The sequence below is a fragment of the Lissotriton vulgaris genome, chromosome 1_1 (genome assembly GCF_964263255.1).
Source record: "Lissotriton vulgaris chromosome 1_1, aLisVul1.2, whole genome shotgun sequence".
NCBI classification, from domain to species: Eukaryota; Metazoa; Chordata; class Amphibia; order Caudata; family Salamandridae; genus Lissotriton; species Lissotriton vulgaris.
The window spans coordinates 1,569,345,586-1,569,368,720 of NC_141685.1; the positions used below are offsets into that span (position 1 = coordinate 1,569,345,586).

The following is a 23,135-nucleotide window of genomic DNA, read 5'->3' on the forward strand; positions in this document are numbered from 1 at the left end:
TTTTTGTTTTCTTATTAATAATATGATATTTAACATCACTTTACTCTCTTTATATGGTCATTGATTAGGATCAGTATAATAATTCTTTAATGTGTATTTGGCATAATGTTCATAGAGGTCATTGGAAGGTTACTTATTTTTTACATTCTATTACCTCATTACGACAATCTAGTACATGTAAATTGTTGCACCATTGCTTTCTTTGAACTGCACACTGACAACGGAGACAAAAAAGACTGACTTAATGAGTGGTAGTATATAGCAGAGGCTGTTTTGCCATGACATTTTGTGAATAAAATGTATTTGTTTTAACACAGACAATATTTGAACAGAATGATGTCTTTGTCCAGTCATGCTGTGGGAGAATTTATAACCAGGACGGGCTAATTCCAGGAACGTTGCGCATCTTTGAAAAGGTATTCTGTCATTTGGTATTATTGGACTATATTTGTTTTGTGTCTGTATAACTGTAAATAATTGGTTTAGATGTTTTGCTTGAACATTTAGCCAGTTGGCGAGTACTGCTTCAACAGACCCCTCTCATTTAGAACCTGTGTACTTTAGCTGACATACTAACATTTCTTGGACCATTATGCTTAAAAGCCAGTGGCAGCTGCTATGGGGTCGTGGTGGTAGGGATGGTAAGGGAGGGGGGGGTTGGGGGGGGACGTTGAAGAAATCAAAACTCCTTCTCAAAGGTCTCACTAATACAAAGAAGAAGTTGGCGCAGAAGCTGAAATATAAAAGAACATCTTTATTAAACTCAAATGAGTGAGACTACGTCACACAGAAGCCTTAGCAACTGAATGAGGCAGTCTAAAGAGTACAGAACACTGGGGCCTTATATATGTGAGGGTTACATACTCTGCATAAAAGCAAGGGGTAGTCCTAGCTCATGCAAGCATGCAAAATGTCTAATATGGACATGCAAAATCTACCAAATATTAGCCAATAGGAAAACATTCAAAACAAGGCATCATGTAACCAGAACGTCCCCCTTGAGTCGTGTTTTTGCCCAACCCCATAAGTCAATCAATGACAGCACCTATAGGTCAATCAGTAATGGCAGGACATGTTTGTGTGCTTCAAAGGACAACTTGCAAAATAGGATAATGCGGGGAAAGAATTCCGAAGGCCAACAGATAGTTGGGACAAGGATTAGTCAGTCTAGACAAGGATTAGTCCGTTTGTCTAGTTCCTGGAATTGGCTTCACAATAAGAAAGGGGAGGTTATGTAACACGTGGCAGTACAAAGGGCAAAAACACTCGGTTTACCAAGCTGCCGGAGTGAGGGCAACACAAAATGGCGACGGAATACAAAATGGAATTGAAACTGAATTACCTCAACGTAAGGGTGGGTGGGGGGTTAAAAAACACAAACTAAAGAAAATCACATACCTGGCTGCCCCTCTCCTCCATTCTTCTGTCTGAACAGGAAGCACCCAGGTTCCCAGCCTCTCCCAACCTATCACAACGCTGTTGATAGCAGCGTCGTGATTGGTCTGAGCACTGTGCTTCGGTGCTCGACAGGCAGTGGGAGCCTGGGCATGTTCTCTACCCTAGCTGTAATACAGCTTGGATGGAGAACATGCAAAGTACGCATGATGGTTTGGCCGACTCGATTGCAATGTACACTCAAGACTTCCTGTGTGTATGTATATGTATGTATATGTATGTGTGTGTGTGTGTATATATATATATGTATATATGTACACACACACAGGAAAGTCGACACCTTGAGGAGTTGAAAGGATGACAGCGGACCCAAAGTTTGAAGGTGCAAATATTTTATTTGTGCAAGTAACCCCGCACCTTAGCCATAATATATATATATATATATATATATATATATATATAGATAGATAGATAGATAGATAGATAATCACGCTCTGTAGAAAAAACACCAGCACTCACGGGGGGTAAATCCTAGTATGGATTTATTTGGCACAGGAAAAATGAGAACAAACGCGTTTCAGCGGTACGAAGTCCTTTCACAAAAAGCACATACATACAGAAAGTAGTTCCTTTAAGTACCAGGACCTTATGTTGCATGTTTACCTTTTGCGACCAAAACATTATTTTTGCTTTCAGAAATATTTTTTTAATTAAAGATTGATGGGGGCCCAGCATCTTCCTCAACAATGCAGTTTTTCAAAACGCATGTCAAAATAAAACAAGCAGAGACCTAGACAAAAGGCTGGCTGCAAATAGCAGACCAGTTGTCTTTTCCAGTGCTTGTTTTATTTATTGGTTTTGGCTTTTCTTAATTGGTGCCCTGGAGCATTCTTTGTGCTTGTTAATTGTGTTTTTTTGCTTTAATGTATGCATGTACTTGGTATTTCACGGATTACGACCTCCTTTTGGCTTATTTGTTAACTCCACGTAAGACTGCTTTGTCAGCTGGCATGTTACCATGCTGTTCTTCTCCAGAGGTCGGCTTTGACCTAGCTTCTGTCCCTGTGTGCTGGGTGGAACAAACTTTGTGAGGGACTGGCCGTGTGTCCTAGCTATTGTGCGCTTTCAGGAGGCATGAACGGTTTGGCAAGTCTGCTCATTGGGGAGCTGAGCCGCAGCATTTTGTTTTCCTTTCATCATGGCAGTTGGCAGTTCTCTGATGGACCTCAAAAACTCGGGTGCTGAGACATCATAAACTTCTCCCACAGTCTTTGTATTCAGGCACACAGGCCAAGGAAACCTCATGGTGTACCCATGCAGTAGTGTTTGGCAAGCTAGTGAAGCATGCATTGGGGGTTCTCTACCAGCATTGCATTCTCATATTTTTATATAATTTTAAATTATGAACTAGGATTTCACCATAGTATTAATGGGGTAGTGTTTCAAACATGAGAGACTGTAGCGCTGCAAACCAGATGAAGTGGATGTGAATGGAACACGAGGAAACATCTTATACTTATACACTGACCCAGAATACTCTCATTTATCACTTCTTGCAGCAGGCTTTTCTCAATGATTTATGGCTGTTTGGCAAACCTGTATATCAACCTCTTCTCACCTTCATGCCCTTGAGACGAAGACTTAACGTCACAGGTTCCGAGGATCGCTCAAAGAGATCCAGAGAATGGTATTCATATAAGGATGGGAAGAAACCAAAACATGGCTTAGAATTGGAGTGACGGGGCATCACACCTGGCGAACAAATAGAGTGGCGAAATTGGAACATTTATTAGCACATTGGAATGTTGGGAGCTCCTTTGAAAACAATGGAGTGCTCCGGGCCTCTTAAGGCCTGTAGAAGCCTGGAGCTCCAACATTCCAATGTTGTCTTTCACAGCTGTTGGTGGGATGTTCTAATAGCCTTATAGCCCTCCATAGCAGGGCTATACCGACACTAAAGTCTTGCTTCATTATTAAAGGTCCTTGCCTGCTTGGGCATTTAACACCGAAGTGGGCCTTTAATGGCGGGTATAGCCCACTATGGTGGGCTATAAGGCTATATTCAAGCCCCATATCTTGTGTCACCCTTTGTATTTGGAATGGGCTAAGATTATGGTGAAAGTAGAAACTGTTAAAGACACTGGATCCCAGAAAGATCCTGAAATCCTTTTGGGATGGGCTTAAAGGGCTTTGTGCTGGTGAGGAAATCCAAATTGCACCATCTCCGGAAACATTTGTTCTGCTCATATCTTGGTAGTCTGTCCAGACTTTTAGACCAATCGACACATTTCAAACGTCAGTGCACAAGATATTGACCCATTACGTGTTTTGGAAGGGCCAGGCATGGCAGGAGATATTTCTTTTTTTTATTTTTTTTTATTAACAGATCTTTATTGACAGCAAAGCCATTGACAACACCAGCATTATCACATGTGCATGAGTAAACGCCGGGATCGACACCGGGTACACAGTACTTGTTAGATGTTAAACATACACAGCCTTAGTGCCAGCATCCCGGAGGCCTGGCGGCAAAGTAGAAAGAAATTAGTACAACAATTCAAAGCGAGGGCTCCCAGTGCCGGTAGTGTACCGTAGTGATGTGTCAACTGGCAATCAAATGTCTACATGCTAGTCAGCGATCCAACGATTAATGTACCCTGTAAATGTAAACAGCTCCCAACTAACCCCCCCCCCCGCCCGCTAGTGTGTGTCTGTGTGTCTGCCTAACCCATCCCGTCTATCCCACCTCCCAAGTGCCCCTATCCCGTGTCTCCACCCCGTCCCCCTCAGAAACCTACCCTTATTCCACCCTCTACAGCAGCTCGCCTACTGGTTCTCACAGCTACCTTCAGTCAACCAGGGGCCTCCCCATTCCCGCCTCCCCCGCGTCCCCGTGCTCAGTGTTGGCTTCGAACTCTACCACTCTATCCTGCAGTTCCACCTCCTCCGCGATGTCAGTATCTTCCTCCTCGCCTCTCTGTTTGTACTCTTTGTAGAGGTCCCAAAAATTCTTGGGCCTGCTTCTGGGCGGAAGAAGATCGCTATACAGTTCCGTCTGCGTACAGCAGTACTGCAGATCTCGTAGCCATTTAGCCTTGGTGGGGAGGGGCCCCCTCATCCAGCAGGTCGCCACCACTCGCCTTGCCAGGAGCAACGCCATGTCCACCAGACGACGCAGTCCCGGGGCTAGCGGTTTCGAGTAGCCGAGTAGCGCCAAGGCCGGGGCACGAGACAACGGCTCCCCTAACATTTGATCGAGTTCCGCAAAGACCTCCCCCCAAAACGCCTGCACTCCTGGGCACAGCCATGCCAAATGGAAGAAATCAGCTGTCGGAGTCCGGCAGCGCTCGCACTCGGGTGAGTTGCGAAGGCCATAGCGATGGAGGCGAGCAGGGGTATAATACACTCGTTGTAAATATTTGAAATGCACCAAACGGTGCCGTCCGTTTAGAGAGATCCTGCGCGTGCTTGTGCAGCAGTAGCGCCACATTCCGTCGTCTATGGGGGATTGTAGGTCCGCTTGCCAGGCCTCCCTGGCCTTCGACGGCTGCAGACACTGCTGTGTCACACCCAGCTTGTTAAGCTGTGTAATGAGTTTCGCCGCGGAGGTGGACTTCAGTATGTAGGTCAGTTCCGGGATCTCTACCGGTTCCTCCAAGTCCGGCCCCAGCAGTTCACGAAAGGCCGAGCGGAGCCTGTGGTACTGGAATTTCTGTAAGAGGGTGTGTCCCGCCCCGGCGACTGCCAGCTGGTCCCAGGTTTTAAGCACCCCGCCCTCAAACAGGTCTTCCAATTTGGTTACGCCAAGAGAACTCAGCGCTTTGACCACCCCCTTCTCACCAAGCGGGTCGAGCCACAGGGCCCATTCCACCGGTAACAGTGGGGAGTAAAGCAGTGTGCAGCCCCGCGAGCGCACCAGGCAATTCCAGGCGTGATTGGTCGCTTTCAGCGAGACCATCCGACCAATTGTGCGATCCGTGGGCAGGCAGACAGTAGCTGGTAGAGGGAGCGGGTCTGCAAACAGCCGTTCCAGTATAAGGTGCGGGGTCCGTGCGTCGCCGTGCACCCATGAATATAAGTGCGACGCCTGAGCGACTCTGTAATACATTTCCAGGTCCGGTGCTCCCAGTCCCCCCATTTCGCAAGGTAGAATCAAAGTCTTCCAACTAACCCTGGGCTGCTTCCCCCCCCAAGCTAATTTCACCAGCACCGAGGTGAGCTGTCGGAAGAAGGTCTTGGATAAGACCGCCGGCAAATTCAGGAAGAGGAACAGAAATCGGGGGAGCACCACCATTTTTATAAGTGCAATCCTACCCGAGAGGGAGAGTGGGAGGCGAATCCACTTATCCACGTCCTCCACTAGGTTGTTATAGGCCACCCCATAATTGTCTCGAACGAGCACTTCCGGGTCCGAATGCAGTTGTATGCCCAAGTAGCGAACTGAGTCGGCGGTCCATTGCAGTGGGTAGTCCATGTCGAATTGTCGCGTCACCGGAGTGAGCGGGAACGCAATCGACTTATCCCAGTTTACTTTCAGGCCCGAGAGCGAGCCGAAGCGGACCACCTCGCGAAGGACCGCAGGCAAATTAACTTCCGGCTCTCTGACGTACAACAGCGTGTCGTCCGCGTAGGTTGAGATCCCTATCTTGTATGTGGGGAAGCTAACCCCCTCTAAGCTGTGGTACTCCCGCATGGCACACGCCAGGGGTTCTGCCACCAGTGCGTAAAGCAGCGGCGACAAAGGGCAGCCTTGTCGGGTACCCCTGCTAATGTCTATCGGGTCCATCACCCTGTCACCCAGGCGGAGCCTAGCGAGGGGTCGATGGTACAGCGCGCTGACCTGCTGGAGGAACTGTTCGCCCAGTCCCAACTTGCGCAACACCCGAACCATGAAGGGCCATTCAACCGAGTCGAACGCCTTCTCCATATCAAGAAATATCGCCAATGCGCTATTCTCCTGCTTAATGTGCTGCATCGTGCCCAACACTGTTCTGATGTTGTAGGTTAAATTCCTGCACGGGACAAATCCGGATTGCTCCGGGGCGACCAACTCGGGCACCAACAGGGCCAGGCGAGTAGCCAGGACCTTTGCGTAGATTTTGGCGTCTACATTAAGTAGACTGAGGGGTCTATACGAGCCGCAGAGATCGGGGGGTTTACCGGGCTTTGGTATGGTGATTAGTAGCGCCTCGCGCATGGTGGTCGGCATTTCACCGTTCTCGCAGATGGCATCAAACAGGGTGATCAAGTGTGGCAGCAGCATATCCTTAAATGCCTTATAAAACCCGACCGTGAGGCCATCCGTGCCCGGCGCACTGCCAGAGCGCATGCTTGCCAGTGCCTCTGCTATTTCGTCCTGGTGGAAGGGGGCCATTAAGAATTCCCTGTCCGAGTTCTTGAGGAACGGCATGGCTATATGGTCTAGGTAATCTTCCATCTCACTTTCCACTCCCCGTGTTTTAGTTCGGTAGAGTTCTGCATAGTAGCTCCTGAATGTCTGGAGCACCTGCTCCTCATCGGTCACCGTGTCTCCCTCCGGAGTTCTCAGACCTTCTATGACCAGCGGTCGTCTGGAGTTACGAGCCATACGAGCCAGGAGCGCTCCTGGCCTCTCACCCTCCCCATATTGTCTCGCCGTGGCGTATTTGCCCGTGTAAAGGACCTCTCTATCCGCCAGCGCCTGAAACTCAGACAGGAGTCGGGACAGCTCTCCATCTCCCGTTTCGCCGCCCAGCCGCAGCTGCTCCGCCTCCAGATCCGCCATTTTCGTTTCCAGGGCAGTTAGGTCCCTGCGTATAGATCGCAGCACACCCGAATGTTTCGACATCGCCACCCCCCTGATGTATACCTTAAATGCCTCCCACACCGTAAAGAAGTCATCCACCGTGCCTATGTTAGTGGTAAAGAACTGCTCAATTGCCTCCGCCAGTTCCCCCCGGAAGGCCTCGTCTAGCAGTGCAAAGGGCGGGAACCGCCATGTGAAGGCCGGGATCCCCTTCCTGGGCGTTGCAAGGTGGAGGAGAATAGGGGCATGATCTGAGAGCGTGCGTGGGAGGACTGTGCACGTGTGAATGTTATTAAGTACCGGGGGAGTAGCCAGCCAGTAGTCTATCCTGGTGTGTACGTCGTGAAACGCAGAATAGTGTGTAAACCCACCCGTCCTCGGATGCATTTCCCTCCAGACATCCAGCAAGTCAGATTTAATCATCTCAGCCGCCATGTACGTGGCCGAGGCCACTGGCCTCCGGGCAGGGCCCGCAGAGCGGTCCAGCGATGGGTCAAACACAAAGTTAAAGTCCCCGCCCCACAGTACCCAAGGCTGTGCGTGCGTTCTTGCAATAGCTGCCAGTGTCTTATAGAATTCAGAGTGGTCATAGTTAGGACCATAAACGTTCACTATCAGTATGTCCATCCCCTTACCCACACATCTCGCCAGGACATATCTCCCATCTGGATCTGCGTGCACCGGTATAAGTCGCAACTGTGACTTCGGATTGACCCAAATTAACACCCCTCGGGCATGCGTAGTAAAACCCGCCGCCACAGTATTACCTGACAATCCCCTGGATTTGAGCATTCTGCTGGAGAGTGGTAGGTGTGTCTCCTGCAGTAGAGCTATGTCAATGTGATGTCTGCTAAGGTAGCTGAGAACTTTCCTTACTTTGCGGAAGTCGTTCAGACCCCGCACATTCCAAGTCATTAAATTCAGCCCATTCCGGGTGTGTGCGTTCAGAGTTGGTGTTGTATCAGCCATTGCTAAGTGGGTTCAGATCGTGGACCAGGAGATGGGGTAGTGTAGGACACAGTAGGGCACCCCGACCCATAAGCGCCCTCCGGCGCTCGCAGACAAGGACAGCAGAACACTTCAATTCACACACTGCACCGGCAGACCCCATCAACAACCCCAACCAAACACCCCCCCTCCCCACCCCGAGACCAACTCCCACCCCTAGAACAGCTACCCACCCACAGCCGACCTCCCCCAACCTGGCCAGGCAGACCCCACACTCCCCCCCCATGTACCCCCTATCGGTGTAGTGTCAAATAGTCCGACACCCACTCCTCAGAGAGCAGCACCAACCAAAAGCTCGAGGGCAGAGCGCACCAATGCAGTACTCCCCCAACTGTTCCAAAATAGTGCAAGTACTGCCCCCCACTCAGCTCCATTCAAGAGTCATTGCTCATGGCATGATGAAAAGTGTCACTCAGCACCCTTCTGTCCGGCTCCCCCGGCTCAGTGTATACTGCCACCAGGCACACACCCCCTTACCAGCATCATAGGGTAACCAGGTTGTCCTTTCCAAAATCGTGGATCTGGCGCCAGTGTGAGGCCGGGGCGCCCATAACGTCCGGGTCTGTAATCAGATTTGTGTGTAGAGGGTCGAGCCCTCCCGCCGCCGGCGTTCAATCCTGTTCCTCCAGAGATACCTCCTCCTCGTCATCCCGGCCACTCCGGTTCTCCTTCCTTTCCCGCATCCAGGTCTTAAGGGACTTGTGCAGTTCTTTCGGATCTGTAAAGAAGTACGACTTCCCACCAGTGTTAATCCGGAGTTTGGCCGGGTACAACATGGCGTAGTCCAGGCCTAGCGTCCTGAGCTGCTTCTTGTAGGGCGCGAACTGCCGCCGTTCCTCCTGCACCTTGGCCGTGAAGTCCGGGTAGAGGGAGATATTCATGCCCTCATGCTGGAGTTGGCCCTTCTCTCGCGCCACTTTCAGGGCAGTGTCTCGGTCGCGATAGTTGAGCAGTTTCGCGATTATGGGGCGAGGTGGCAAGCCAGGCTGGGGCTGTGGGCCCAACGAGCGGTGGGCGCGCTCCACAATGAACATGGGGGAAAAGACTTCCTCTCCCAGGAGTGTCTTCAGGAGTTTCTCCACATAAAGTTCCATTTTCCCCGTTTGCGTGGATTCCGCCACTCCCGTGATGCGTAGATTGGATCTGCGGGAACGTGCCTCCAGGTCCTCTGTCTTGTCCCTGATGACTGTCAGGAGTCTGTCGAATTGCTTGCGCTCCTTGTCCCACTCCGTCTGGGCTTCCTCGGCCTCAGTGAGCCGACGCTCCGCCATGTCCAGGTGCTCCGCATGTTTGTCCACACGCTCTGCCATACGGTCCATCCTGTACGACAGAGCATCTATTTTGGTGCCCACCGCCGCAATACTCTCCTGAATGCCTTTCTCCATGGCTGCCAACATGTCCCGGAGCTCCGTCGGAGCCTGGGTCGGAGCCGCTGCCGCACCCTTCGGCGATGAGTCCGGTGCCGGGGCCTCTGCACCTTTCGGGCGGTGCCGTTCAAAGGAGATCTTCCCCTGGTTCGCCTCGGTCTTCCCCATTGTGTTCACGATGCGTGGCAGTGTCTTGCAAAGAGGTGATCACCACGGTTCACGATACATCAGTGCCAGCGGTCTGGTATCCGATGCGTAGAAAAATGGCGGCGACAATGGCGACAATGGCGGACAACGCCTCTCCGTATGCAATTTTCAGAACGGTCCGGTGCCAGACAGGGACTTGTCCTTTCCAGCAGTCCCAGGTGATACGTCCCTCCGCGGCCTCAGAGGAGAAGACACAGCCTCCCGCAGTCTGTGCAAGTGAGCCAGGTTACCACGCCAGGTTCAATGTCGCCCCACCACGTGGCGCGGTGCTTCAGTTTAGGTGTGTCGTCGCTCCGCAGCTTCTCTAGTCTCCTCACCCACCAGGGCAGTGCGGGACAGTAGGGTAGAGGGCCTCACAAATCAGTGTTCGTGTCAATCTTGCCGCGGCTCGCACGGCATGCGACAGCCGCCGGAGATATGGCCGCACGTACAGTGACGTCGCCCGGCCACCTCACCAGGATAGCCCGCTGCTCTCGGCCCAGTCCGCCACAGGCGCGCCACCAGGCACAATGCCCCGGGAGGAACAGGAATTCACGCTCTGCAGCCAGCCAAAAGGGTCTTCGGAGTGCCCGGGGTGCCAGCAGATGGTTCCTGGCAAGTTAGAGCCAATTCGAGCCCATTAAGGATATTTAAGCAGGATAATTCTGGAGCTTTGCGAGGAGCCGAGGGCTCACGCGTCCGCCATCGACGCCGGCTAGCTCCGCCCCCCCAGGAGATATTTCTTCATCCAGGGCCAATTCCAAAGTCGACAGAATGGATGCATGCCTTAGAGGGGCAGTTTATGCCAAGGCCATATTTTTGGTCTAGGTCTGTCAGCACGGTTCCTGAGGGAATCGAATTCTCATGTTCGGTAGTTGCCAGAACTGTTTGCTCCCTATCTAGGTTAAGGGGGCTAACGGGGGCCTGTAATTTTTTCCATTGAGATTCAGAAGGTGTCACGAAGGCCAGGAACCACAGGAGTCGACGTAGGTCCCAACGCCCCACCACCTCAAAGGCCACCCGAAAGATATTCAAGGTAACCCCTGAAGCAGGGGGGAAAGGGGAAGTGGATAAGAGAGAGAGCCCGCCCTGGACAGCGGGTGACAACCTTGATACTTCGTCGTCGTCACCTTGGTTCTTGCGGGCATGGTAGTTAACACCTGCAGGCAAACAGAACATGTAACCACAATTCTACCATATACTCTGTTTCTATGACCTTACTTTGAATTCTTACCCTTTGAACCTGGGCTATAGCTTCTCCCTCGTAGTATTGTTTTTGTAGCTATTTACCTGAACCTGTGTAACACGATATCATTAGGACAACATTCAACTGCTGATATGAACTCTAAAGCACAATATGTATCTCTGGTTACCTTTTGACTGACAGGCGATAGCTGGAAAGAAATTAAACTGTAGGAAAATTAATTCTCAGCGCTCCAGTTTTCGGAACACCTAACTATGTGTAAACTAAGGTTTGACTGAACACGGAAAGTTACTCCACCACAAGTTGTTCAAGAACAGTTATTTTGTCTCTAAACAAGAGTGCAAGACGCACCCAAAGTCAGAAAAGAAGCACAACCGGTGTGTTAGCAACCGCTAAACTGAACACCGGAATACCTCACTTACTTCTCCCTCGTTGCGCATGCGTTTATTCTTCACCGCCAAAAGTCTTGAACTGAAATTTTCTGCTTGACGGGAGTCGTCAGGAAAAACGTGGCGCTCGCTGGAACTTGACAGTTGAAGTGCACAGTTCGTTAATTGAACGTGTGCTTTGTTGCTGTCACTGTGCGCGTGGCTCAAAAGACTAGACCGGCTTTTCGTTTCTGGCCGCGTCCATCTTTGACGCCCATTATTCGATGTCAGACCACTCATCTCAGTCATACATCTTTTGACAAACATTGAAGTAACTCGATGGGTTCTCCGCCACTGCGGATATTTGGACTTGATTCTGAAATGTTGTTTTCTCTTGTTTGATTTCCGGACTGAACTCACAATGGAGACAGAGGTCTTGACAGAAGGTGGTGGATCATGCATTTACAGACGTGAAGCTCAAGGAGGCTATTCAGTGCTCTTTCCATCTCTCCTCTGGGTTTTTGAACAGCATATTTTTGTCAAGACGGTGTTAGAAGGAAAATAGGCCCTTGTCCTTTATTCGCCTTATGGGAATGCAATGCCTGGTTGATTTAAGAGGAATTTCAAGATGGAGTACATCTGCATTGTACTGCCTTGTTCTGCAATGAGACAAAATATGCTGGGTTCTTCCCTAGGGTCTGGAATAAGGGGGTCTACTCTGTGACAAAAGAATATATGTCAACCTTTTGATTTGAAATTGTGGGTCATGTGAAGCCCCATGAATGTGAAAAGAGAACAATCTCTTGGTTTGGAGGGTGGTCCAAAACTTAAGAAGGGGAGACCCCATTAAAGTCTGAGGTATTTTGTTGGTTGGGTAAGTGAATACCAGTAAAAAGAGGGTAAGATCCACCAGATGTGGGCAACTTGTCATGAATGGTGTGTCGAGCATGTCGTCAACGGTTGTATATATTATCACATGATTGATGGTAGAAAATTGAGCACAGATGTAGCATGTTGAATTACTTCAAGTCTACGACCCCTATAGGACGTACTTACAACTGCATGATGTCATCAACTAAGTAATTTGAGATGCCATCATTCATGTCATCAGTGATGTCATTTAACATGTCATCAGTGATGTAAGCAGTGCATGAGGGGGACGTAGTGAACTAGAACTTGTTAATGTCCGAGTAGTTTTTTTTAAAAATTTCAAGCATTACATTTTATCTTATTTGAACACCTAAGTATAGCGTCACTTCAAACTTGTTTTTTTGGTGTGAATACCATGAAGCACCCTCAGGGAACCTTGTGCATTACTACGGTATCATGGGTTGGAAGCTTGTGCTGCTGTTCCTATCATACTAACTTGGTACCTCAAGGGGCACCATCTGACCCTTCCCCCACCCCCAAGCCTTTACTAAAGAACTCTTACTCATCAGCAAAGCACTAACGCCTATCCTCAACACCTTCATCAATTCCGACACATTCCCAGACATCTGAAAGCATGCCACACTCATGCACCTGTTCAAGAAACAAATGGCTGACTCTGCCAAACTTTCTAACTACAGACCCCTCTTCCACCTTCCATACCTGGAAAATGTCTTAGAGAAACTAATCAACCGACGCCTCACCAACTACCTCGGCAACCACCAGCTCCTCGACGCCATGCAATCCATATCCAGGCTAAACCACAGTAAACAAACAACACTTATCACCACCACAGACAACATCTGAATGACCGTTTTTTAAATTTCATTTTTATTTTTTTATATTCATTTTTAATCTTTTTTTAATGTTGATAGATTGCACACATGTTACACAGCAACGCAGAGAGCTTCTCTGCCAATACACATCATCTGCATGATCCTGGACGGAGGAGACAAGGCAGCCCTCATTCTCCTGGACAGCTCTGCAGTATTTGACACAATATCACAACCCATCCTAATCCGGCACCTGCATGAGATTGGCATCCAAGAAACTGCTGTCCACTGGATCAGTTTCTTCTCAACGGATTGAATACAGGCTGTAAGCCTAGCACTTTACTCCTTGTAAACCCACATACTCCTCTGCGGAGCGCCTCAAGGCTCATCCTCACCCTTTTAAATGCATACACAATACCTCTTGCCAATGTCATCCACACGCACCCAACATCAACATCCTCTCTGACGCAGATGACACACAACTCATACTCTACCTCTCAGACAAGACCCAAGTTCACCGCCTGCATGACCGAAGTTGCAACCTGAATGAAGGCCAACTGTCACAAGAACTCGGACGGAAGTACTGATCTTTGACAAGAACACCTCACGAAAGGAATCCAACTGGTGGCCACCCAAATTCGGACCCACACCCAGAATTCACGCCAGGAACCTCAGACTAATCATCAATAGTAAACTGGACATGACCTCACAAGTCCACTCCATAACTGCATCTTGCTTCACGCCCCTGAAGATGCTGAGGAAGATTTTAAAATTGCTCTCAAGCAACACTAGAAAAACTGTCACTCATGCCCTAGCATGCCCAAGCAACTTGGACTATGTGAACACCCTCTACTTCGGGACCGCCAAGTAAGAATACAAACCATGCAGAATTCGACAGCCAGACTCATCCTCAGCCTCCCACACTGAACTTGTATCACACCTCACTTCAGGGATCTACCTTAGCTCCCGATATACAAACGTACTCAATTCAAACTCCTCACACTCGCATTCAAGGCACTACACAACTCAGGCCCCACCTACCTGAACAGTCACATCTCCTTCCACCAACCACCCAGACACCTCTTCTCCAGAGGACTCCTACTGCACACATCTCACTCATGCACAGAAACAGATCAGGAGGACGGTGTCCTCTTACATCATTCCTAAAGCATGGAATGACCTCCCACTCCACATCAGAGCCTCCTCCTCTCTTTTTGAATTTGGCAAGACACTTCAAATTTGTTAAATGTCATCAAACTAATTAGCAAAACAAAAAAACACTCTATGGAAAGATATCCCAAAGCTAACTTTCTGAGCCTTAACTGCTTCATGCCCAGCCCAAGCCTCTCTTGAAATGCAGATTTTTCAAAAACAGCTGATCACGTCTACACCAAATTACACCAAACACGCTTTCTGTTTAAAGTGTTAACTTTCTGCCAAATTGGATGTAATTATTTTCAGCCATTTCTTCCCGTATCTGAGAGCAGTTTCCAATGGAATTTAAGAGCTAGATGTATGAAAATTAGTAATAGCGATTGCCAGATAGTGATTCTTTTGCGAGTTGCCATTTGGTAATCTCGGTTACCAATGTACACAAGTAAGTTCTGGCCCATCAGTGATTGGTAGTGGGTCGCAAATAGACCTACCTCATGAGCAATTAGGAGGTAGATCGCAGTTTGTGATCCACTTAGATTTGCTGCCATCACATTGGCGACCTGTTGGAGTCAGCAGACCACCATGTCTGTGATAGGTTTGACCTAAAGCAATAATTTCTTATTTTTTAATGCAGTCTGTTTTCCTTAAAGGAAAACGGGATACATTTGCAATTAACAAATGAGAAGCTTCATTTTTATATTTTAAGTGTAGGCAGTGCTCTTTGAGACCACTTCCTACTCTTAAAAAATAGTTTCTAAAATACTCTCAAATGGGAAGGGGTCCTAAGGGGTTCCCTTCAATTTACAAATGGGTTACCACCAACTTTGACTTGGTGGTAAAGTGGGAATGTTTTTCGACTGCATTTCGGTCACAAAACATTCATACATCCCATTCTGATTCAGTATTTAGAAGGGACCCCCTAAACATGCCTCTTTCAAATTCCAAATCAGTATGTATTCACAATTCCAAATTGCGATTCGGTAACATGTTACCGAAACACAATTTGAGAATAATACATACCAAAATGCATTTTTGCGGTCGGAAACGGCCTGATTCTGTCAATCGGCCCGTTTGTGACTGCAGAAATGATTCATACATCTATTCCTAAAAATAGGAAATCAACGTTTTTGGCCCCCACATAACAGATCGGTGCAACTCTTTCCATGAATGTACCCAGGTGGACAGACTTTTTTGAAGTATTTTGGGAATGATTTGTGCAGATTTGTTAGTGGTCACTAAAGTAATTAAAGCAAAAATCTACTAAGTAAGCTCTTATCTAACTTGGGGGAGGTTGTGTGTGTATAGATAGATATTAAATGTGTGTGTGTATAATTAGGAAATAGAATTTAAAAATACTTCGGGATTCCCTGAAAAACCTACAGGGACATTATAGTTAGATTCAGATTTTAAACATAAAAATACATAGAAATCCAGCAGTTATAGTTACCTCAAGTAACTATAACTCGTTCCCTAAGCTAACTATAACTCCCACCCCACCTTGCACAGTTTTCTCATCAATAACTTTATAGCAAAAGTTGCAGCGATATTATCAATGATTTCATAGAAGATGTTATAAGTGATGTAATATAGTTACTGTAGCTCACGAGTACCTTGCATATTTACCGGTTAGCACTAAGTAAATATCTTCATACTTTGTATGTAGAAGACATTAATGCAGCCAATTCACAACAGGTGTAAATGATACTGCCCAAAATTAGAGAAGGCAGGCCAATAAATGAAGACTGTAAAATCACCATGAGCACCAGGGAACACTAACTCTAAAGCGCTCTGATATCCTTCGGGATCTTGTTCGCGCTACATAAAACTTTATAAATAAATCAATCAATATTGTTGTGATTGCCTATTTTGTGGAGCTCAGTCCAATAAGGGGAACAAAGGGGTATTGCAGACCAGAAAAAAGCAATGGGAATTTGAGGGCCTTGTGACCCTCTTGATTTACTTATCACCCTCTTGATTTGGCCTCTCAACTGCATGGTCGCAGTGTCTTGGATAGCAGCAAAAATCTCTGGCATATTTGATAGCTATTGCAAAAGGTTTTAAACAGATGCTTGTGCTCGCAATCTTTTAAAAAAAAAAAAAAACTCTACCAGGGTAATCTTTACAAGATGCATACATTTCCATTTAACTTTGGAAAACTCATAGGTTCTATGAATTTGAGATGTGTGGGGAAAACCAAGCTGAAAACCTTTAAAAAACTCAAATAGGGGAGTATGAATTGGCTAATTCGAATATGTGTCTGTATTTACACTGTAAACATGCATTAAGTGTTAATGTATCTCTCAGTACTCACATATTGGATGGCACACTTTGGAACGTAGAGTGCTTCCAGAGTTCCTTACCTTAAGAAATAGCTTTCTCAGAATTTTTTGGGGCCTTAATGAGTAAACCTCCAGGTATGTTGCATAGTTAAGGTCAAGACCTATGGCACACATGGGAGAACGACATGACACAGACAGAGTAGGAAAAAGCTCAGTAACGACCCCAGGGCCATGGCTACCAAGAGCAGGAGTCAGACTTTTGCAACTCAAATTCTTACATGGAATGTATATTCCTGTTTACTGTTCGTGACGTTTTGAAGAATAGACACTGATCTCTGTCCCCAAAGGTGCGGTTGGGGGGAGGAGGCGTTTTTCCATTGGGAAGTTCCTGGAGAGGGTTGACAATTATTATTATTATTATTATTATTATTGTTATTGTTATTGTTATTATTATTGTTATTATTATTACTATTATTATTATTATATTTCCTATATAGCGCCAGAATCGATCCCCGAAGGGGTATCTCCGCGCTTGCCTTCGGAACCCGTCCTAGTTTTTCCCTGTGAGATAGCCCCTACAGCCATCCCCAAGGTGAAAGCCGTTGTGGAGATTAAGCAAGCTTAATGCCCAGAGTTGCAGAGTGTGAACCCATGATTAGTTCAGGCACCGAAGCGAGAATTATCGAGTCCATGGACATTTGAGCTCAAGACCCTGCCGCGTTGGGAATTGGACCCTGGTCCCGGGTCTGACCTCTGCTTCAGGGTCTGCCTGCTCTAACCAGTGAGCCACACTTCTCCACAATTGCCTAACAACAGTAGGTAGGGTGTAACCAACAGAGGGGGGAAAAAACATGATATTGGTTTTTTGGAGTCGGGGCATACTGTGAATATATGTCAAATTGGTCACTGATTGGGCTCTGATGGTCACACAATTCAATGTTTACTGGATGTGGAGTAGCCATGGCGACTCAACTCTGGAGTAACGGCATTCAAATATGTACTGGTGCATGCTTGCTTAGAAATACATCTAAGAAGGTTGACCCAAGAAATTTGAATACTGATAGGGGCCCAAGGAAAAGTGAGGGGATGTATTGGTTCATTGAACTACCATCCAGTGGGATGGAGGATCGAAGTGATGCAAGGGAAATGTAGTGGCAAGGACGCAATGTACTTTCTTTGTCTGTACACCCTTCTAGTCCTTTAATGTAACATGGGGGTTTGCAGTTTGTAATACATGACTACTGTTATGTTTGTTGAATTTGTAGAAAACAAGTGTGTATGTACTCTATATTGATCTGTGGTGATGATCGGTCATCCTCAGTTGTTCCCTGCTTTTGCTACAGTATGATCGTCAGAATGTTCTTATTTATATAGAAACAGACTAATTGGACCACAATGTAGAGCAAACATTGGTTGTTGTGAGCTATTGATGTCATGTCTGAATAGGCAACAATTAAAGACCTCAACCCAACACACCTATCTGGCTGTGTTCGTATCCAGCACCTTACTTTAGAACTCACTGGCAAAGTTCTGAGATCCGAGATGGGACTGATGAAAGTTACTCAAACGTATGTGCTCAGGGCAATACAACCTATTACAAGAGATTGCATTTCCAAAAGTGTCTAAAGTATTGCACATGAAGCATCTTTATAGGGGCATAGTAGCTGTCCAGGTCTGGAAAAGGCATCCTCCCTCTGCTGGCAACCTGCACTTAAATTCAAACGAGAATTACCATCAGTCCACTGCACTGGTAACTTAATGTTAATGAGAGTAATGGTGCAACATGTGGTTTTTCAGGGATTAAAATATTTAAGTCACCAAATGAAAGATTCAAACCTTGTTGAATGTTTGCTTTCACAGTTAGCAGAAGGCTGTGCTGTTTCTTAAACGCAGATCCTGATACACCATAAAAGAGCTGCCAGTTTTCCTGGTGCAAAAACATTTGACATCAGGACACATTACAAACTTGATTAAGGAGGGTCCAGATCGAGGAATAATAGCAATGAAATGTAAAAGTGTGTAGAGTAGGATAAGAACTAAGTACCAATGCACTTCCAACTTAAGTGAGGACAGAGTTCTTGTGGTTCAGATTCGCCTCGAGTTAAATGATTGGAGCATCCACTGTCCCTATACGATGGCGGGCAATCTGAGACAAGCTAACAAGGATAAGAAGGATAAGGATCTTAAAATGATATTGATCAGTTGTAGATCTCTCAATAAGCACAAATACGAGCTTTACAGTTACCTGGCTGATAATCAACCAACTATCATGTTTCTGACGGAAACTTGGTTGAATGAAGACTCTGCACCAGAAATTCTTGAGGCTCTCCCTTTGAATTATGAGATTGCTAGACTTGATCGTATAATGAACAGGTGGAGGAATAGCTATTATTCATAAGCTATCGGAACAATGCTCATTAGAACCAGTGACAATTGATGCCAGTGAGGAAGGCTTCTTCACTATAACGGTGGATGCAAATTATGTCATTAAAGGTTTTTTAATATACAGACAACCAGGCCACATTGTACTGGTGTAAGAAGACATGAACCTACACACTGACGCTATGGATAATACCACAGTGCAAGAGCTTTGTCAGGAGCTGGCCGCGCTACAAGTGGTGGTGCAATCCGCCCTCCCGACCCATTGACATGGCTACTTATTAGATCCGATTTTTGCCAACTGGGGGGAATTAACGGTTGAAAAACCTTACGCAGTCCCATGGATAGAACATTATATGATCCCTTTTAGCATCAGGATTCCTAATGCTCCACCCCTGAAAAAGGCAAGAACAGGGAGACTGCAGAGGAAATGAGCTGGATTCACAGCAGGCAATTTCAATCGCGCCCTCCAGCAGGGTGGTCCACCGGGGGGAAGTGATGCTGAATCCGCCTGTTACGCGCTGGACCAAAGGATAACTGAGGCGCAAGATAGTGCTGCCCCATGGGCCATGAGTGCACTGAGGAAACAGTCAAAATCTGCCCCCTGGTTCAGCGAAGAAGAACTTATGGTGGTTAAGTCCTCATGTAAGCGTTTGGAAAGAAGTTGGAGAGGAGACTTCTCAGAGCACAGGAGGGCCAAATATAAAAGTGGCCTCAAAGTCTACCACTTGTTCATGAGGAAAACTCGGGCCACGTATTATAACTCAAAAATAGAGCAAGCCGAAAACTCCTCTAGGGAGTTATTTGTGATTTTTAAGGATCTATCTTCACTGGCCAGAACCACAGCTCCCAGCAGCGATCCAGTGGAGTCCTGCAACCGGATAGCAGACTTCTTCTCAGAGAAGGTGTCAAGGATTTATTCCACCTTCCCGGAGGAGGCTCGCAATGGGGGAACAGAGTGGCCTAGAGTGCATCATGGAGGAAGCTCTCTGCCTCTTCAGATTTAACCTCCCCACCCGCGAGGATCTCAAAAACACGGCCTTGAGTATTAAATCCGGCTCCCCAAAGGACCCTGCAACACCTAAAAATCTGAGCGAGAGCATGGAGGTACTAGTCCCCTACATTAGATATCTCCTAAAACCCTCCTTTGATGCAGAGGTGGTCCCACAAAGGTGGAAAGAAGCGGTGGTTATCCCTATAAAATAAAAGCCAGGTGTAAGTGCGAGTCAGCTGGAGAACCTACGCCCGGTCTCACTCTTGCCATATTTCGGTAAAATAGTAGAAAAAGTGGTTAATACTCAACTGACAATGCACATAAACCAGCACGGCTTACTCCATCCTATGCAATCAGGTTTCCAAGCCATGTACTCTACAGAGCCAGCACTACTTCTGTCTACAGAAACCATATGCAGGCACGTAGATGAGGGGCAGACTGTGGCACTGGTCCTGTTGGCCCTTAGCGCCGCATTCGATACCGTTGCCCATCCAATACTCTTACATCGCCTCAAGGAAGGAAAGCTGGATAATCTGGCCTGGAAGTGGTTACAAAAAATTCTGCAGGACAGAAGCTTTCAAGTGTCCCACAGACCGTATTACTCCATAAGAATCAGGCTGGCTCAAGGGGTTCCACAGGGCTCCATACTCAGCCCTACTCTTTTTTAAATATTTATGTGGCCCCTCTGGCAGACATCATTATGAAATACGGCATTAGTGTTGTCCTATGCCGATGACACACAACTAGTAGTGTTCCTATCTCAATCCCATACAGAGGCAGCCACTAACCTCTCCGCTGCCTACAGGAGCTGGCAGGATGGATGTCAAATAACTGTTTAAAGTTGAATGGCAGCAAAACGGAAGTCCTGATTGTGGGAAAGACTTCTTGAATATGGTCATCGAGGTGTTGGCGGCAGATTCTGGGCCCTACGCCCACTCCCACCCCCAGTAACCAGGTCAAGAACTTGGGGATGTGTCGGATTTGAAGCTCTCATTTGATCACCATACCTGGACGGTGGCCGGAAAGTGCTTTGGAATAATGAAAGGCCTTTGGAAGAACCTGGATTTGCTCCACGTAGCAGTCAGGAAAACTCTAGTCCATGCATTAGTGACTTCCCGTCTGGACTATGGGAATGCTCTATACCTAGGAGCCAGTGGTAAGAGTGTTCAAAGATTACAATGCATTCAGAACGCCGTGGCTCGGCTTGTTCTGATGCTCCCCAGGAGAGCCTCATCTAAGAATGCCCTGGCTGCCCTGCACTGGTTCCCAGTGTGGGCTAGAATCCTCTTTAAGGCCTTCTGTATCAGTCATCTCATCCTGCAGGGAAAGAGACCTAGCTACTTACATAGTCTAATGTCACCTTATACTCCCACTAGGGCCCTGCGGTCCCTGAGGACGGGGCAGGTTAAAATCCCAGTAATCAAAAGAGCAAGAATGGGTGGTAGAGCACTCCGCTGCCTAGCGGCTAAACACTGGAACAACCTCCCCTATGCTCTCCGGATGGAACCAGCAGAAAACTCCTTCCGGAAAAAACTAAAAACATGACTCTTCAAGATATAGATTCACCACCATGCTTAGATTTACTGTTACAGAGCGGGCCAAGTAACCTGCTGTGCGGGGACACACTAGTCAGTGTAACCAGGCGCTTTACAAGCTCATTTATTATTATTATTATAGTAAGTGATGCCAGTTATCATATGGAATCCTCCTCGTGTTAGTTAACTTCATACTCATTCATCTTGATTGGCCCTTGCCAGAAATAGTTTTGGTTCTGCTCTGTGCCAAGAATTGAATGTGATTGTGTTATCTTGTGAAAACATGACCATATTTAGTACTGTGCGAAGGTTTAAGAGAATATTCATTGAAATGTGTTACCCTTTCTTGTCTAACAATTAAACCAGCGAGAATGTTTAGAATGTATTATAAACGGATTATCAGTAGATTTGTGGATTGGAATTTTCATATTAGAATTAATGAGAGTTGGGGGAAATTATAAAGTTATGTTGTCCTGTTTAATTGTTTTTATAGAAATATTTTAGAAGCTATTTTATTCCAAGTAAATTACATTTAGTCTTGGTTTGAGTACAATTGCTGATTTCTGTGTTTAGAAAAATATTTTTTTAAAATTCTGCCGCTTTACATGTGTGGGCGTATTTGTCTCATTTAAAGAATGGCAACATCCTCACTAGTATTTAGAACTGTATTGTTAATGGGTTTTATAAATTCTTAGAGTCAATAAGCAAAATTGTCTTCAAATCACACATATAATGTTGCATGAGAGCTGCTCTAAGCATTAAAGGATTTTAGGAGTATTGTTTTGTGACTTGCCTTTTTAGGCATTCATAAATCATATAGTCATGTAATGCATATTTGTGCATTACATACATTCATACACTTATAGATAGACAACCCTGCCCCATATGTAATTGATTGTCTTGGTTAATATACTCGTAATACTAGATCTTAAGGTTCTGAGCTGAAAATAGTATATAAGGCGCAACAATGCAACCTTAATGCAGTTCCCTTGATTTTTCAAATGGCATCACTCATTACAGTGATCAAAATATAGTGATGTGGAATACGTCAGCTTCACATTTCACATCTTTAGCAGTGCAAAATGTGTAATATTAATTTCGCACACATTAAATATTTAATGTTTTGTATTGATGTTCATCATAGTAATAAGTCAGATTCACACACAAAAGAATATGTTTATGAAGTAAAGTCGTATGCCCAGTGCTTGCATGCATATACCCAGTTTTTTGGAGTTGTCGAAACATCAAGGCACGTGTAAGGGTCTATTTCCAGGGTAGGAAAGGCCTACCCACCTTCCACGTATACTGGGCCACTGATACGCCTTCCATGTGCCCAGAAACGGTAGCCCATGGTGGTTGGGCAGAAGGATCGCCCTAAAAAAAACATTTTGTGATACTGCCTCTGCCCTTGTGGTTCCACTATGTTTTTCCTTACCTGTAGGAAAACACAGGGAGGTTAGCAGCACAGGGAGCCATCTTAAAAGGCCCTCACTCCCACAGGTGGGTGTCTGAACATTTCAGGGCTGTCTCAAGATGATCCCAAGAGTTTATTCCCTCTCTGGCTGCATTCCCAAAATGTAGGAATGGTTTTTCCCACACCAGCAACACATTTGAGCCATCAGTACTTTGGGGTGTTATTATCAGCACAAAGGAAAGGAGGAATATCCCTTTAGTTTAGAAGGCAGAAAACCAAACTCTTGGTGGACTGTACAAGGAGGGAGGACACCATCCTCATCCTTCCTCCTTCCAAATTTGGGGTTATTAAACTCAAAGCCCTGGG

General features: G+C 46.6%; 1 protein-coding gene across 4 annotated transcripts in view; it reads left to right on the forward strand.

Moving 5' to 3' along the window:
• Nucleotides 1-23,135, forward strand: part of TBC1D15 (TBC1 domain family member 15) — a 608,606-nt gene that overhangs the window by 91,705 nt on the left and 493,766 nt on the right. For all 4 annotated transcript variants that reach the window (XM_086918096.1, XM_086918103.1, XM_086918101.1 and 1 more), the window contains exon 2: nucleotides 318-416. In XM_086918096.1, coding sequence (XP_086774222.1) covers nucleotides 318-416 — 99 coding nt within the window. The remainder of the gene's footprint in view (nucleotides 1-317; nucleotides 417-23,135) is intronic.